At 63.2% G+C, this 14,261-nt stretch overlaps 2 protein-coding genes across 5 annotated transcripts in view; one reads left to right on the top strand and one right to left on the bottom strand.

Annotated features, from left to right (window-relative positions):
• On the bottom strand, positions 1-3,620 carry GTPBP3 (GTP binding protein 3, mitochondrial). 4 transcript variants are annotated; one of them, XM_040444865.1, is made up of 9 exons: positions 3,429-3,620; positions 2,754-3,001; positions 2,560-2,646; positions 2,259-2,461; positions 2,018-2,090; positions 1,787-1,930; positions 1,427-1,592; positions 920-1,198; positions 1-719 (listed from the first exon to the last, which is right to left on the bottom strand). In XM_040444865.1, exons 1-9 carry the CDS (start codon positions 3,479-3,481, stop codon positions 494-496), a joined length of 1,479 nt encoding a protein of 492 aa, XP_040300799.1. In that variant the 5' UTR covers positions 3,482-3,620; the 3' UTR covers positions 1-493. The 4 variants fall into 4 exon arrangements, with proteins under 4 accessions (XP_040300799.1, XP_040300797.1, XP_040300796.1 ...); XM_040444863.1 differs by having other exon boundaries at positions 1,787-2,090; positions 2,754-3,007; XM_040444862.1 differs by lacking the exon at positions 3,429-3,620 and having other exon boundaries at positions 2,754-3,418.
• Positions 3,621-5,257: 1,637 nt separating this feature from the next.
• Positions 5,258-14,261, top strand: part of ANO8 (anoctamin 8) — a 14,323-nt gene continuing 5,319 nt past the window's right edge. Inside the window, exons 1-17 of the mRNA XM_040445552.1 lie at positions 5,258-5,571; positions 6,340-6,450; positions 6,565-6,697; positions 6,878-7,016; positions 7,097-7,193; positions 7,838-7,954; positions 8,059-8,186; positions 8,281-8,442; positions 8,772-8,924; positions 9,061-9,187; positions 9,307-9,362; positions 9,460-9,534; positions 10,347-11,156; positions 11,413-11,604; positions 11,742-11,873; positions 11,979-12,089; positions 13,240-13,917. Of these exons, the coding sequence (XP_040301486.1) occupies positions 5,466-5,571; positions 6,340-6,450; positions 6,565-6,697; positions 6,878-7,016; positions 7,097-7,193; positions 7,838-7,954; positions 8,059-8,186; positions 8,281-8,442; positions 8,772-8,924; positions 9,061-9,187; positions 9,307-9,362; positions 9,460-9,534; positions 10,347-11,156; positions 11,413-11,604; positions 11,742-11,873; positions 11,979-12,089; positions 13,240-13,917 (3,327 nt within the window). The 5' untranslated portion in view covers positions 5,258-5,465. The remainder of the gene's footprint in view (positions 5,572-6,339; positions 6,451-6,564; positions 6,698-6,877; positions 7,017-7,096; positions 7,194-7,837; positions 7,955-8,058; positions 8,187-8,280; positions 8,443-8,771; positions 8,925-9,060; positions 9,188-9,306; positions 9,363-9,459; positions 9,535-10,346; positions 11,157-11,412; positions 11,605-11,741; positions 11,874-11,978; positions 12,090-13,239; positions 13,918-14,261) is intronic.

The following is a 14,261-nucleotide window of genomic DNA, read 5'->3' as shown; positions in this document are numbered from 1 at the left end:
TGTCTGTACAAAATACAAAACGTATATTTTACGGGTGTATCCACAAGTATGCAAAAGAGCAGAGAAATTTTGGGAGGACACAAGTTAAGCTGTAACCCCAAGGGATGTGGGGGGACGGAGTGTTCCGTGTTTAAGCATTTCTGAATCACCTGAATTTTTGATATTCCTTTGGTATTTGCAAAATAAATTAAAAACCGCAAAGCAAAGAACTCTGAGGCCCTCCCACCTCCATCCCAACCTTCCACCCCTGCTCCTCCAGCATCAGGCACCCAAAGCGGTTCCACTCCAGAGCGGCTTGAACCCCTGGCATGTCCCTGCAAGGGAATCTGGCTGGCCGTAGCTTGGTCACCGCCAGCCACAGTGAGCTCACCACCTCTGAAGGCAGCGGCTTTGCTTCATTGGGATGGAGATTCTCACTTGGCCTAAGCTATTCCCACATGCTTCAAGGCTTCTGGGCATCCACTCTGCCTGGCTGAGAGCTCCAGGGGTCCCCTCACTTGCCCACGCAGAAGTCCTGGAAGATGATATCCAGGATCTCCTCAGCGCCCCCTCCGCCGGTGATGCGGGCCAGGTGCCCCCGGGCGAGTCGCAGAGCCTCAGCAGCCAGGGCCAGGTCCTTAGTCTGCGTGTAGTGGCCAAGAGCGTCCAGGCAGCCCTGTAGGTGATGCTGGTGCCTTGCACGCGTCAGGAGCGGTGGGCCTGTGGACGGGTCCCCACACCTGGCGGGGACAAAGGATGTGATCTCTCAACTTTCACAACTACCGTTGGCAGGGGGAGGATCGTTTGCATTTTATAGATACGGAAAATGGGCCTGGGCGTGGCAGGGTGGGCAGGTACACGTCCAAAGCCAGAAGCTCAGCCGTGACTTGAACTTGGGTTGAAGGAGGGTGTGGAAAAGGGGGAGGGGATGGGCGCTCACACTTCAGCCAGCTCCTTCCTCAGCGCCTCCAGGAGGCCATCCAGCCCCTCTCCGGTCAAGCAGGACAGCAGCAGGTGCGGGCGCAGGTTGGGACTGGGGTCGGGGCCGCCCGGAGGCAGTAAGTCCGATTTGTTCAGCACCAGCAGGAGGCGCTGGCCGTTCCCATTGGGGCTCCCAGCTCCGGCGGGGGCGACAACGGTGTCCAGGAAGTTGCAGCTGGACGGAGAGGCCAGGTCAGAAGCATCCAGCACGGCTAGAATGAGGTCAGCCTGCTCAAGCCTGGGGGAACAGCGAGAACCAACTGAGCAGTGACCCCAGAGTTGACTAATTAAGGGCACGGGGGGAGGGTGGGGCACGGGCAGAGGCTGAATTTAAATCGCTGTCCTCCCCACGTCAGAGTCCCCACTGAGCTGAGCAGCCTCTCCGGATTCGGGAGGGATATAAAATAAATGCAGCCAGGAGAACCGGGAGTGCCTGCTTCCCCACCCCACCACCCTACCCGCCTACCTCTCCCGGGCGCGCCGCACGCCCTCCTGCTCCACGGGCCCAGCGCCCTCCCGCAACCCCGCCGTGTCGCTCAGCAGCGCCGGGAACCCGGCCAGGTCCACGGGGGTCTCCAGCACGTCGCGGGTGGTCCCGGGTTCCGGAGACACTATGGACACAGGCTTCCGGCCTGGGACGGCGTGGAGGGTAGGGGTAATCACCAAGGAGGCGGGACGGAGGCGATGGAGCCCCTCCCTCGGGCTCCACCTCCTGGCGAGGCGGACTTTTCATCCTCCCGGCTCCTCCCCCAACACCTAAACAGCTCAGTTCCCCAGCTCCCGGCCCCGCCCCCAACACTAGGCCCCGCCCCCGCCCGCCACGCACTGAGTAGGTTCACCAGGCTGCTCTTGCCAGCGTTGGGGGGTCCTGCGACCACTACGTGCGCCCCTGAGCGAAGCCTCTGCCCGCGCCTGGCATCTCGAAGATGTGCGCCCAGTGCCAGCTGCAGCTCCCGCACTTCGCTGTTAGCTGTGGATGGAAGAAAGCGGAGGGGAGGGAGTGAGGGGGCCTCCGGGGGCTGAGATACCAGATGTCCCCATCCCTTGGAGGACCCACCTTGCTCCAGGACGCCCTCCTCCAGGTTGTCATCCTCACCAAAGTCGATATAGGCCTCCACATGAGCCAGAGCCTGGGGTGGGGGGAGAGGGGGCAGTGGTGTGGCCACCCAGGAACCCACCCTCCAGTGTGCCCAGGTCCAGCCTGACCTAAGGGACCGGATCGGAGACTCCTGCAATGAGGAAGCTCTCACGCACAGGTTGGGCAGGTCGGGCCGGAAATGGACGAATAGGGGGCTTGCCTTAGTGAGGGTCCTGGCCCAGCCGTGACAGAGGTGGCCCAGTTCTCCGTCCAGCTGTCTCAGCGCCTGCCGCCGCTGCGCCTCGGTTTCCGCATGAATTAGATCCGCCAGCCCCTCCACCTCGGTCAGGCTCAGCTTCCCGTGGGCGAATGCCCGTCTGGTGAACTCACCGGCCTCCGCTGGCCGCAGCCCTGGCACGCTACCTGCGGGAAGGTCCTGGGTCCTGAGCTTCCCGGCCCCCACCCTGGGTCCTGAGCTTCACTGGCAGAGCCGGGCCTCGAACCCAAGGCTGCAAACTCACCCAGGGCCTGCAGGACGCCACTCACCACCGCCGGGCCTCCATGCACGTGGAACTCGGCGCAGTCCTCACCCGTGAAACTTTGGGGACCTAGTGCGGCGAGATGGGAGTCGAGGAGAGTACGGCTAGGCAAACGCCTGGAAGGGGGAAACTGGGTCACGAGAGCTACAGCAGGTTCGGGATCTGGAGCCCCTCACCTGGGAACCAGAGCACCAGCGCGCGATCCAACGGCTCCCCGGAACGGGGGTGGCTGAGCAGGCGCAGGCAGGCGCTGCGAGCCGGGGGCAAGTCCCGCGGCGCCGTGAGGCTCCGGAGGGCGTGGCCGCTGGCGGGGCCGCTGGTTCGGATCACCGCGATGCCGCAGCGGCCGTGGCCGGAACTCAGAGCGAAGATAGTGGCCCCGGAACCGGGGACCGGGACGCCGCTGCCCTGGCGCGTGCACGGTCTGGGACTGGAGAGGAGGAGAATCAGTGCATCTGGGAGGCTCTTGTGGCAGAGTGGCAGGTGGATAGAGGGCTCGACGGTCGGGAGATGCCCCAGGTGGAGGGTCTGCGGCTGGAGGATGGGCAGATTGGAGCGTCTGAGGCCAGACCCGATTGAGGTCTCTGAGAGCAATAATTGACTCAGATGTGGGCTCTGCGGCAGGGGGATGGACATATATTGTGAAGCTGAGGGGGCTGATATCAAAGTGTGACTCTGAGGCCAATGCGCGACCCAGATGTGGGCTCTGCGGCAGGGGGATGAACGGATTGGAGCTTGGAAAAATGCGAAAGGTGGTTCGCCGCAGGGAACTGGGCCCTCAGATCCCAGGGAGAGGGTTTGAGCCCAAGCAGCACCCCACGCTGTCACACCCCTTTCCCTTATCGCCCCACCTGCGAGGCCCACGTGCGGCCCGGGCTACCAGGGTCCACAACCCCCGCCACATGGATTCACAACCGGCGATCCGCCTACCCTCTCAGCCTGGGTGACTTCTAGTCCTGACAGGAGGCCCCGCCTACTCCGCGGCGTGACTGGTAAAATGCTCAACGATTCCCGATCATCATTGGGCCCCTTAGAAGACGTACTTGCCCACTCACTGAAGATCTTCGTTTCTATTGGCTGGTGACAGGGCAAGAGGCGGGGAGGGGCTGCACGCGGGGGTGCCGCGAAATGGCGTTCCCCCGGCAACCTTAGACCGAATTTTTAGGATCCTAGAACAGTGAGAATCCGAGACACCGGAAATGAAGGGTGGGAGGAAGAACCACGCATGGCCCAGGGCCGTGGGAATTACACCGAGACGAGGGTTCGAGTCCCGTATTGTCCATCGGGCCACTCTAAAGCTTTAGGCGACGCAAGAGATCTCAGGGGCGCAGACGGAAGGGGTCCGGGGAACTCACGCCCTGGCCCTGGTAAAGTCTAGTCCAAATCTCTGGGAAGATTCCTACATGTGTTCTCAGAACTCTCCAAGTTTCTCGCCCCTCCCCCAGCTTTCGTTCCCGCCGTTCCCTCCTCCTCGGATACCCTTCTTCATTTGACAAACTCCTCCTCAGACCCTAGCTCCAAGGTCCCCTCCGACCGGACGCCTTTCTGGAATCCCCAGCACAGCTCTCTCTGCCCTCTGGGCTTTTCGGCCCAGGCCTGCTCCTGCAGAGCTGAGAATCCGGTCTCCGGTGTGTCCCTGGCTCCCCGAAAGCCAGAAAGGGGAATCTCAGGGATTACTTTCAGGTTAACCCAGGACAGCGCAGGACCGCGGAATAAAGCGCTGATGGAGGAATTCCAGGCACTGGCTGGGCGGGGTCTCCGCGGGCGCTTTCGCACGGCCAATTCTCTGGTTCTTGGACGGAGCGGGCGGGCGGCGCTCTCACAATTTTGGGAAGAAACTGTCGGACCGGCTAAACCCTGCCTCGACCCACTCAACTTTTTCCTTTGTAAACGAGGGACGAATGCGGACACTCGCCGTCTCCGCCTTGTTCCATCTGTCACAAGTATACATCAAGCGCCACCTGTGCGCCAAGAACCAGAAAGAGTCCCTGCCCTCCCTGGGCTCTCCGTCTAACAGAAGAGGCTACACAGAATGGTCAGCGGTCTGGATGACAGACAAATTACAGGACGCCCAGTTAAATGTAAATTTTAGATAAACAACCCATAAAGTTTTGGTGTAACTATGGCCCATGTAATATTTGGGACATACTAAAAATGTATTTATTCGTTTGTCAGAAGTTCATTCACATTTAACTGGAAAGACTGTACTTTTGTTTGCTAAACTTGGCAACTCTATCGGGTCCTCTCTGAGGAGGTGACGTCGTCAGGGGTCCAGGGGTTAACTGGACGGAGAGGGCGCGACGAGTGCCCCATGCAAGTGAACGGCTCAAGCTAAGACTCAGAGGCAGAACCTGCTGTAACTACGTACTCGTCTTCTGTGGCGAAGTTATTGCTACCTGGAATCTCCCCCGACCCGGCCCGCCCCCTCCCACGTCCAGCCGTAGTCAAATCACGCCCAACTCAGATTCCAAACCCCGCACTTGCAGATGGGGAAACTAAGGCTCGGAGGCGGAGAATCCAGGTCCGGGGCGGGCGGGGACGAGACCCAGAAGATGACGCGGGCAGGGACAAGGAAGAGAATGCACCATTGGTGCGGGCGGAGACGAGCACCAGAGAGCGAAGTGGGCGGGCGAGAACAAAATCCAGAAAACAACCCGGGCGGAGTCGAGAACCCAAGAGCGACGTGCGCGGGGACGAGAAGGAGAATCGAGGTTCCGCGCGGGCGGAGACGAGAAGCAGCGCTCGGGCACGCGGGGACGGCGGCCGGCGCGGGCGGGCGCGGCCTTTGTCTCCACCTCCAGCGCGCTCCGCGGCTGCACCGGCCCGATGAGCCCGCGGCCCCCCGGCGCTCGGGCCGCCCGCAGCCCCTGACCTGACCTGCCCTCGCCATGGCCGAAGCCACCTCCAACGCCGGGGGCACGTCCCTGGAGGGCGAGCGTGGCAAGAGGCCCCCGCCTGAGGGCGAGCCTGCAGCCCCGGCGTCCGGAGTTCTGGGTATGTGTGCGGCGGCTGGATCTGACAGGGTTGCAGGTGCCTGGGGCGCGCACGGCGGTTGGACCGGGAGGGGATTGGGGTCAGCTGTCCCAGGCCTGGAGTCCAGTCGAGGGGCCGGTTCTCCGGGCACTGCGGCTGCGGCGGGGCTAGAGCGGCTGGGAAGATGCAGGGGGCGGGGGTCCCAGAGCAGAGACGCGGACACGCCCCTCTGAGAGCCCCGGCCTGGGGCCGAGCCCGGTCACCCCTTGAGCTACCGGATCGCAGCCCGGCAGGAGTGCGCTCGAAAGAGCCACTCCGCAGAGGATACAAAATCATACGGTCCTGGGTTCGAATCCCAGCTCGCCTTTGTGACCTTGGGTGCGTGACTTAAACGCCCCGGTCCTCAGTTTCCTCACCTGTGAAATGGGGATAAGAACCGCGCCCAGCTCTGAGGACGCGCTGACATGATGTGGTGTAGCGCTCAGGGCTGCTAGTGAGCGCCCCATCGATCGTGGTTTTGGAGGCGGAGCTGGGCCTCAAGAATGAGTAAGATTTGTAAGGGAGGACCTGGGGGAAGGGCATTTCTGGAGGAGGGCCTGGCTGGTGCAAGGACACGGAGGGAAGGAAATAAGCCGAGGCCAGAGCTTGCAGGCCACTGAATGCCAGGCTGAGTGCTGAGGAGCCCTGGAGAGTGTATGAGCAAGGGCCAGGGCTGGAGGGACTGAACCAGAGGCTGGGGTCCTGGTCTGGGAGTGGCCTGACCTGGGCCCTGCCCCACCTGCCCCCTAGACAAGCTTTTTGGGAAGCGGCTCCTGCAGGCTGGTCGCTACCTGGTGTCCCACAAGGCGTGGATGAAGACGGTGCCCACGGAGAACTGCGATGTGCTGATGACCTTTCCAGGTACTTGTGCCCACTGCCCTGGGCTCCCCTGAGCCGGGCCACCCTGAGTAGGAGTGTGTAAGAAGCCTCAGACCCCTTGGGACAAGAGCCATCAGTCCCTGTGCCCCTTGGCAGACACGACTGATGACCACACGCTGCTATGGCTGCTGAACCACATCCGCGTGGGCATCCCCGAGCTCATCGTACAAGTCCGCCACCACCGCCACACGCGTGCCTATGCCTTCTTCGTCACCGCCACGTATGAGAGGCGAGTCTCTGTCCCTAGCCTCTCGCTGACCCGGCTCCCCAGCTCCCCACCCTTCCAAGCACTAACTGTGAGGTCTAGCGCCCTGCATTTGTCCCAGCTGGCTGCCAGGTATACCAACCCTAGCTCCAGGAAGGTGAGCCAGGGCCTCTCCATGATGCCACCTCCCTGTCTCCCTGGCAGCCTGCTTCGAGGAGCCGACGAGCTGGGTCTGCGCAAAGCAGTGAAGGCCGAGTTTGGCGGGGGCACCCGCGGCTTCTCCTGCGAGGAGGACTTCATCTACGAGAATGTGGAGAGTGAGCTGCGCTTCTTCACCTCCCAGGTGCGGCCAGCTCTGGCTCCCAGTGTGCATCCCTAGCCCTTGGGCTGCTGCTCCCTGTGCTCAAACCCTGTCCCCTGCAGGAACGCCAGAGCATCATCCGCTTCTGGCTGCAGAACCTGCGAGCCAAGCAGGGCGAGGCACTACACAACGTGCGCTTCCTGGAGGACCAGCCAATCAGTGAGTGGGCGGGACCAACCTCCAATCACACGTGGGGAGTTGGGTGGAGCTGTTAGAGGACAGCCCATCAGCGTAAGAGGGCGGGGCCTAGAGCCAACTGATCGAAGGCTAGTGAAGAGTTGGGTGGGGCCTGGAAGCATCAATCAATGAGATGAAGGGGTGTGGCCTTAACTAAGAGGTGGGGCTTGCTCCCTGGGAGGCTGGTCCCTGAGAAACCTTTTTCTGGGTCTAGCATAAGGTAGGGGCAGGACCATGGACAGCACTCCATGCACTGGGTGGAGCGGCCCTGGGCCTCAGTTTCCTCTCCAAGAGACCAGCTACCCCAAGTTCACCTCCTGACGCCAACTTTGCACCGATCCTCAGACGTTCGGAGCAGTGACCTGAGGCCAAATGGCTTTATTTAAAAACAGGGTTCTACACTGGCCCCACCCTACCAGGTTTCCTGCATCCTCTCCTGCCTGCCTCTGCACCTCCAAATTCTGAAGGAGAACTAGATAATCTGTCTACTCAGAACTTCTCTCCCGGGAAGGGCCCCTGCAGACTTAAAAGCAGGGAAAAGCTGGGACATGGGTTTTGGCCAAGGGGGCTGGCCAGGTCAGGCAGAGGCAGAAGGGCGGGGCTCACGCATTCTTGTCCCCCAACAGTCCCTGAGCTGGCAGCCCGCGGGATCATCCAGCAGGTGTTCCCGGTCCATGAGCAGCGCATCCTGAACCGCCTCATGAAGTCGTGGGTGCAAGCTGTGTGTGAAAACCAGCCTCTAGGTGTGGCCCCAGGCTGGGGGGGGTGTGTGTGTGCGGGAGTCTCCGGAGCAGGCAGGGCTGACCAGAACACCCCCCACCCCACCCCCGCTGTGTGCCCCTGGCAGATGACATCTGTGACTACTTCGGAGTAAAGATTGCCATGTACTTTGCCTGGCTGGGTTTCTACACATCAGCGATGGTATACCCAGCCGTCTTTGGCTCTGTCCTGTACACGTTTACAGAGGCTGATCAGGTGCTGGGAGTGGGCTGGGCAGGGGCTGGGGTACCTGAGACACCCTCCTTCCTGGGCCAACCTGGCCAACAGCTTGGCCCTCCGCCATCCCCAGACAAGCCGGGATGTATCGTGTGTGGTTTTTGCCCTCTTCAACGTGGTCTGGTCAACCCTGTTCTTGGAGGAGTGGAAACGGAGGGGGGCGGAGCTGGCCTACAAATGGGGGACGCTGGACTCACCTGGGGAAGCAGTGGAGGAGCCACGGCCCCAGTTCAGGGTCAGTCGTGGGTGTCTGGGTCCAAGGACTCCCAAGAATGAGAGGTGGAGGTGGGGGGGCCACTGCAGGGACAAAGACAAGATGTGAAATGGGGCTACGGCATCAGAAAGGGTGTGCCACGTCGGGGGATCTGCATGCTCGGAAGGGGTGGGGTGGGAAAATGCATTTAAGGGCCTGGGAAAGGTGTGCTGGGTCTGGGGGGGGGGGGGGGCGTCACCACAGAGGTAAAGGCATGGTGGATGGAAATGGAGTTCAGAGCACTGGGAAGGGTGTGTGCGGCAGGGTGCACCTCTGGCCTCACGCTGAGCCCCACCCCCACCCTCTGCCAGGGTATCCGGCGCATCAGCCCTGTGACGCGGGCTGAGGAGTTCTACTACCCACCCTGGAAGCGGCTGCTTTTCCAGCTGCTCGTGAGTCTCCCCTTGTGCCTCACCTGCCTGGCCTGTGTGTTCCTGCTCATGCTCGGCTGCTTCCAGCTGCAGGTGACCTCTGGCCTCCCCCCCCCCCCCCCCCACCCCAGCCCCGGCCTTGGCCCTGACCAGACAGCCACCTGCCCGGGTCCACCCCCCAAGCCGAGCCCAGACGCCGGGGTGACCTGTACAACCTCCGCCCCTGCAGGAGCTGGTGCTGAGCGTGAAAGGACTGCCTCGTCTTGCCCGCTTCCTGCCCAAGGTCGTGCTGGCCCTGCTGGTCAGCGTGAGCGCAGAGGGCTACAAGAAGCTCGCCATCTGGCTCAACGACATGGGTACGCCCTGCAAGGGGAGGTCCCGCTGCCCTGGGGAGGAAGGTCCTCACTGGCCTTCAGGCTCCCCGCTGCTCTCAGGGGGCCTGGGCCACCTCCTCACTCACCCCCTCGGCCCCCAGAGAATTACCGGCTGGAGAGCGCCTATGAGAAGCACCTCATCATCAAAGTCGTCCTGGTGAGTGGCGGCCAGCAGGCGGGCAGTGGGGGTGGCCTACATGGGGCACAGGGGGGGCTCCTGGGGTCAAATTTGCTTATCTGTCTGCTTCCCACAGTTCCAGTTTGTCAACTCATACCTGAGCCTCTTCTACATTGGCTTCTACCTCAAGGACATGGAGCGCTTGAAAGAGGTGAGACCCCAGCCCACGGCAGTGCCCCCCACAATGGCGGCCAGTGGAGGGCCGGACTTGGCCAAGGGGTCCACGGGCTTTCCAGCCCCTCCCCCCCCTCCTCCATCCTTCTCTCTCTGTCCGTCCGTCCGTCCGTGTGTCCTCTCTCTGCCTGTCACCCACCCCCCATCTGTCCGTCCACCTGTCCGTCGGTCCCTCCACAGCTCCTGCTCGTCCTGTCCCTGTCCCAGAGCCTCGAGCGGCAGCTTCGGGCGGTGCTGGTCCCGCTCGCGGCCCTGCGGTTCCGCCTGCTCCTCCTCTCCCTCCGGGGCCTCCTGCTCGTGGCCCGGGCCAAAGTATGGGCAGGTGGCGAGCCCACAGGGTCTCGCCGGGGTGGGCAGTGTGGCTATGCTTGGGGCCTCACGCTGAGCCAAGGGTGCATGTTCCCAGGGGCTGGGGCTCTGCTGATGGGGTGCAGATGGCAGGGGCCTCTTGAGGCCCTGGGCACCAGCTGAGCTCCTGGGCAGTGCTGCAAGCAGGGGACCTTGAGCCACGGCAGGATGAGACATGCATTACAACCCCAGGAGGTTGGCTAGGAGCACTGGCCTGCCAGGCTATGTATGGTCTTTGGCAGATGAGTGGTGGCAGAGGCTGAGTGCTGGGGTCTCCATGTCCCGGGACATCCAGAGGGGTGGCTTTAGCAATTGGGTTCAGGGCATGTGTCTGGAAGCTTGCTCCTGGAAGGCGGGTGCCCAGTCCCAGCAGCCTGTCCCGGTGCCCGGGGCCTCGCCCGCCCCCCACGTGGCCTCTCTCCACCCCCTTCCTGCCCCCAGATGCTGGCCACTCTGCTGATCACCCGCCAGTTCCTCCAGAACGTGCGTGAGGTCCTGCAGCCGCACCTGTACCGGCGGCTGGGCCGTGGCGAGCTTGGCCTGCAGGCTGCCTGGGAGCTGGCCCGTGCCCTGCTTGGCCTGCTGAGCCTCCAGCGCCCTGCACCCCGCCGCCTTGAACCCCAGGCCGAAGAGGGTGGCGGAGGCGGCAGCGGGGGCCGCAGGTGTCTCAGCGGGGGCTGTGGGGCACCTGAGGAGGAGGAGGAGGCTACCGTGGAGCGGCGGCCTGCAGGGGAAGGTGGGGAGATGGGGGATGGGCCCCGGGGAGGCAAGGAGGAAGAAGAGGAGGAGGAGGAGGATGAGGAGGAGGAGGAGGAGGAGGAAGATGAGGAGGAGGAGGGTGAGGAGAGCGGCCTCCTGGACTGTGGGCTCCGGCTGAAGAAGGTCAGCTTTGCTGAACGAGGGGCTGGGCGGCGGCGACCTGGCCCAGAGGCCCTTCTGGAGGAGGGGAGCCCCACTATGGTGGAGAAGGGGCTGGAGCCGGGAGTATTCACACTGGCTGAAGAAGACGATGAGGCCGAAGGGGCTCCCGGCAGTCCCGAGCGGGAGCCTCCGGCCGTCCTGCTCCGCCGGGCTGGGGGCGAGGGCCGTGACCAGGGGCCAGATGGGGGCCCAGACCCGGAGCCAGGTTCGGGCGACTCATCCCGGAGGCAGCGGCGACAGAATCGGTCATCCTGGATTGACCCACCCGAGGAGGAGCACTCACCCCAGCTTACCCAGGCTGAGCTTGAGAGCTGTATGAAGAAGTACGAGGTGAGGAGGGGTCTGAGGGCCCAGATGAGGCCCTCCGAGGGGCAGGGCCTGGGGTCTGAGGGGGGAGGTGGGAAGGATGCGATAAAATGGGGCCCTGGATGTGGTCAGGAACTTCCTGGAGGGGGAGCTCTGGGTCCATTCAGGATCATGGGAGGAAGGCAAGGCTTGAGAGAGAGGAAGGTAGTCTAAGGGAGGAGGCATTCTGGTCTGAGGGAGGGCCGAAGGCCACACCCAGGCACCGCCCCGCCCCCTGCAGGACACGTTCCAGGACTACCAGGAGATGTTCGTGCAGTTCGGCTATGTGGTTCTCTTCTCGTCTGCCTTCCCCCTGGCCGCTCTGTGCGCCCTGGTCAACAACCTCATCGAGATCCGAAGCGACGCCCTCAAGCTGTGCACGGGGCTGCAGCGGCCCTTCGGGCAACGGGTTGAGAGCATCGGCCAGTGGCAGGTGTGGGGGCGGCCAAGGACTCCGAGCCGAGGCCCCGAGGGAGTCCGGGTGCGCTGGGGAGGGGCAGGAGGCCCCGGGAAAGGGCGGCTGGACCCCACCGGAGCCCCCCCACCCCCACCCCGCGTGTTCCCCTGCAGAAGGTGATGGAGGCCATGGGTGTCCTGGCAATCGTGGTCAACTGCTACCTGATCGGCCAGTGCGGGCAGCTGCAGCGCCTCTTCCCCTGGCTCAGCCCCGAAGCGGCCATCGTGTCTGTGGTGGTGCTCGAGGTGGGGCTGGTGGCCGGGGAGGGGGGCGGGGCGGGGGGAGGAGCTGGGGGGGGGGGCGCGCAGGGCGTCCGGAGCCTGCAGCCTCGTCCTCGTCTGTTGTCTCAGCACTTCGCTCTGCTCCTCAAGTACCTCATCCACGTGGCCATCCCCGACATCCCAGGCTGGGTGGCCGAGGAGATGGCCAAGCTTGAGTACCAGCGCCGGGAGGCCTTCAAGGTACACTTTGGGGGTGGGGGGGACGTTGGTGCGGCGCTGGGCTTGGTCTACTCCTTCACTCGGTGGGGCTTCTCCACCTCGCCCGGCTGGCTGGCGGCCGGGTTCTTAGCAGGAGGGAAGATGTGCGGAGCCCAGTGTAATAATTAGCGCTCCGCACCGGCCGGTCCCCTCCCGGAATCCCGGTGGCGTCCAGCAGCAGGCTGGCACTTGTGAACATTTAGTCATCGGCCAGCTCACCGGCGGTGTCCCGTTTGGGGCCAGGGACACAGCTGATGCTTCCTAGAAGCCCGGCTTCTGCCACATTCCTCAGAAAGCTGCAGAGTGGGCCAAGGAGCTCACCAGCGCCGGGCGGCGCTCTCCACAATGACCGAGATGGCCTCTGTCTGCGCTGCCTGGGTGGCCCCTGGCTCCGGGCGGCCGACGAGTACTTGAAATGGGGCCGGTACAGCTGAGAGGCGGAATTTGCATCGCACTTTATTTTGTTTTGCCATTTTATTCGAAACTATTGAAACCGACGTTGACAAAGCCATGTGGGGCTACAGGCTCCTGGACTGGCCGGCGTGGAGTCTGGCCTGTGCCACTCATGACTCTATCGCTGGTTCTCCGGAAGGCAGGGGACAGTCAAGAACCAATATGTGTTTACCCCCTTTCTCAATTCTTTTTTTTTTTTATTTTTTAATGTTTGTTTCTTTATTTCGAGACAGAGAGAGAGAAGAGGATAGAGAGCAAGTGGGGGAGGGGCAATGAGAGGGAGACAGGGAATCCCAAACAGGCTCCGTGCTGTCAGTGCGCCTGATGCGGGGCTCAGACCCACGAACGGCGAGGTTATGACCGGAGCTGAAACCAAGAGTTGGATGCTTAACCAACTGAGCCCCCCCCAGTCGGTTCTCCTGTCAATTCTCAGAAATTCTCTTCTCGATTCTCAGAAAGCACTGGCATGAATCCGGGAATGCAGTTGGTGCCTAATAAGGGGTTAGATCTCTCCCTACTACCTCAGAGAGCCACAGGGTGGGCTCGGGGATGCAGCTGGTGCCCAGGAAGTGTTTGGATCTCTCTCGGCTTCTGCAGGGTGCGCCAGCATGGGCCTGGAGGCGGGGGGCTCACATACCTTTTCTGCCCAGTCCCTTTAATGGCTCTCTTCTGCCCACAGAGACACGAACGCCAGGCCCAGCACCGCTATCAGCAGCAGCAGCGGCGGCGGCGGGAGGAGGAGGAGCGCCAGCGCCACGCGGAGCACCACGCCCGGCGAGAGCGCGATGCCAGCGGCCGGGAGGAGGCTCGGGCCGAAAGCTCAGGGCTGGACCCTGCTGCCCCTGAGAAGGCCTCTGCCAAGGCCAAGGGCAGTGGGGCAGGCGGCCACGGGCAAGAGCGGCCCAAGCGCCCGGGGTCCTTGCTGGCACCCAACAACGTCATGAAGCTGAAACAGATCATCCCGCTGCAGGGCAAGTTCCTGTCGTCTGGGGCCGCATCCTCACTGGCCAGCGCGGGGGCTGGCCCTGCCACCCGGCCACCCCCTGCCCAGTCACCCACGGGTAGCGACACCCGCCTGCCAGCCTTCCTCAGCTTCAAGTTCCTCAAGTCGCCTGAGACACGGCGGGACCCAGAGCGTAGCCACTCACCGCCCAAGGCCTTCCACGCTGGCAAGCTCTTTCCTTTCGGTGGGGCCCGGGCTGACGCCGGGTCCAACGGGGCAGGTGGGCAGGCCCGGCTGGATGGGACCCCCAGCGGCGGAGGAGGCCGAGCCCAGCGGAGTGGGCCGGTGGACGAGGCTGCGGCTGAGGAGCCGGACGCCCCCCGGCCTGAAGAGGAAGGCTCAGGTCACAAGCTTTAACTCGGGGGTGGGGACTCTGGGCTGGGCTTTGCGGGAAGGGGTGGGGTGGCCAGGCCTGGGGAGAGGGGCTGAAGGGGACAGAGGAGGCCCGGTCTCTGTACCGGTTGGGAACCTGGGTACGCGGTACGTGGAGCCTCTCAGTCAAAGCCTGCTCAGTATGTCCGGGACCCTTGACAGCCAAAGCCCCCTGACCCGGCGGCCCTCCCAGGGCACCCTGCCCTCCATGCTCTGGTGCCAGGAGAGATGCAGGAGGCTTCTTCCCCATCTGGCCCAGCCTCTCCTGCCCCTATGAGACCCCACACCCAGCTCATTCTGGGGGGACTGGACCGCCCCCCCCCCCC

The sequence above is a fragment of the Herpailurus yagouaroundi genome, unplaced genomic scaffold (assembly GCF_014898765.1).
Source record: "Herpailurus yagouaroundi ecotype Mexico unplaced genomic scaffold, PumYag 193, whole genome shotgun sequence".
In the NCBI taxonomy this organism is placed as follows: Eukaryota; Metazoa; Chordata; class Mammalia; order Carnivora; family Felidae; genus Herpailurus; species Herpailurus yagouaroundi.
This window is presented reverse-complemented; position numbering and strand designations above follow the sequence as displayed.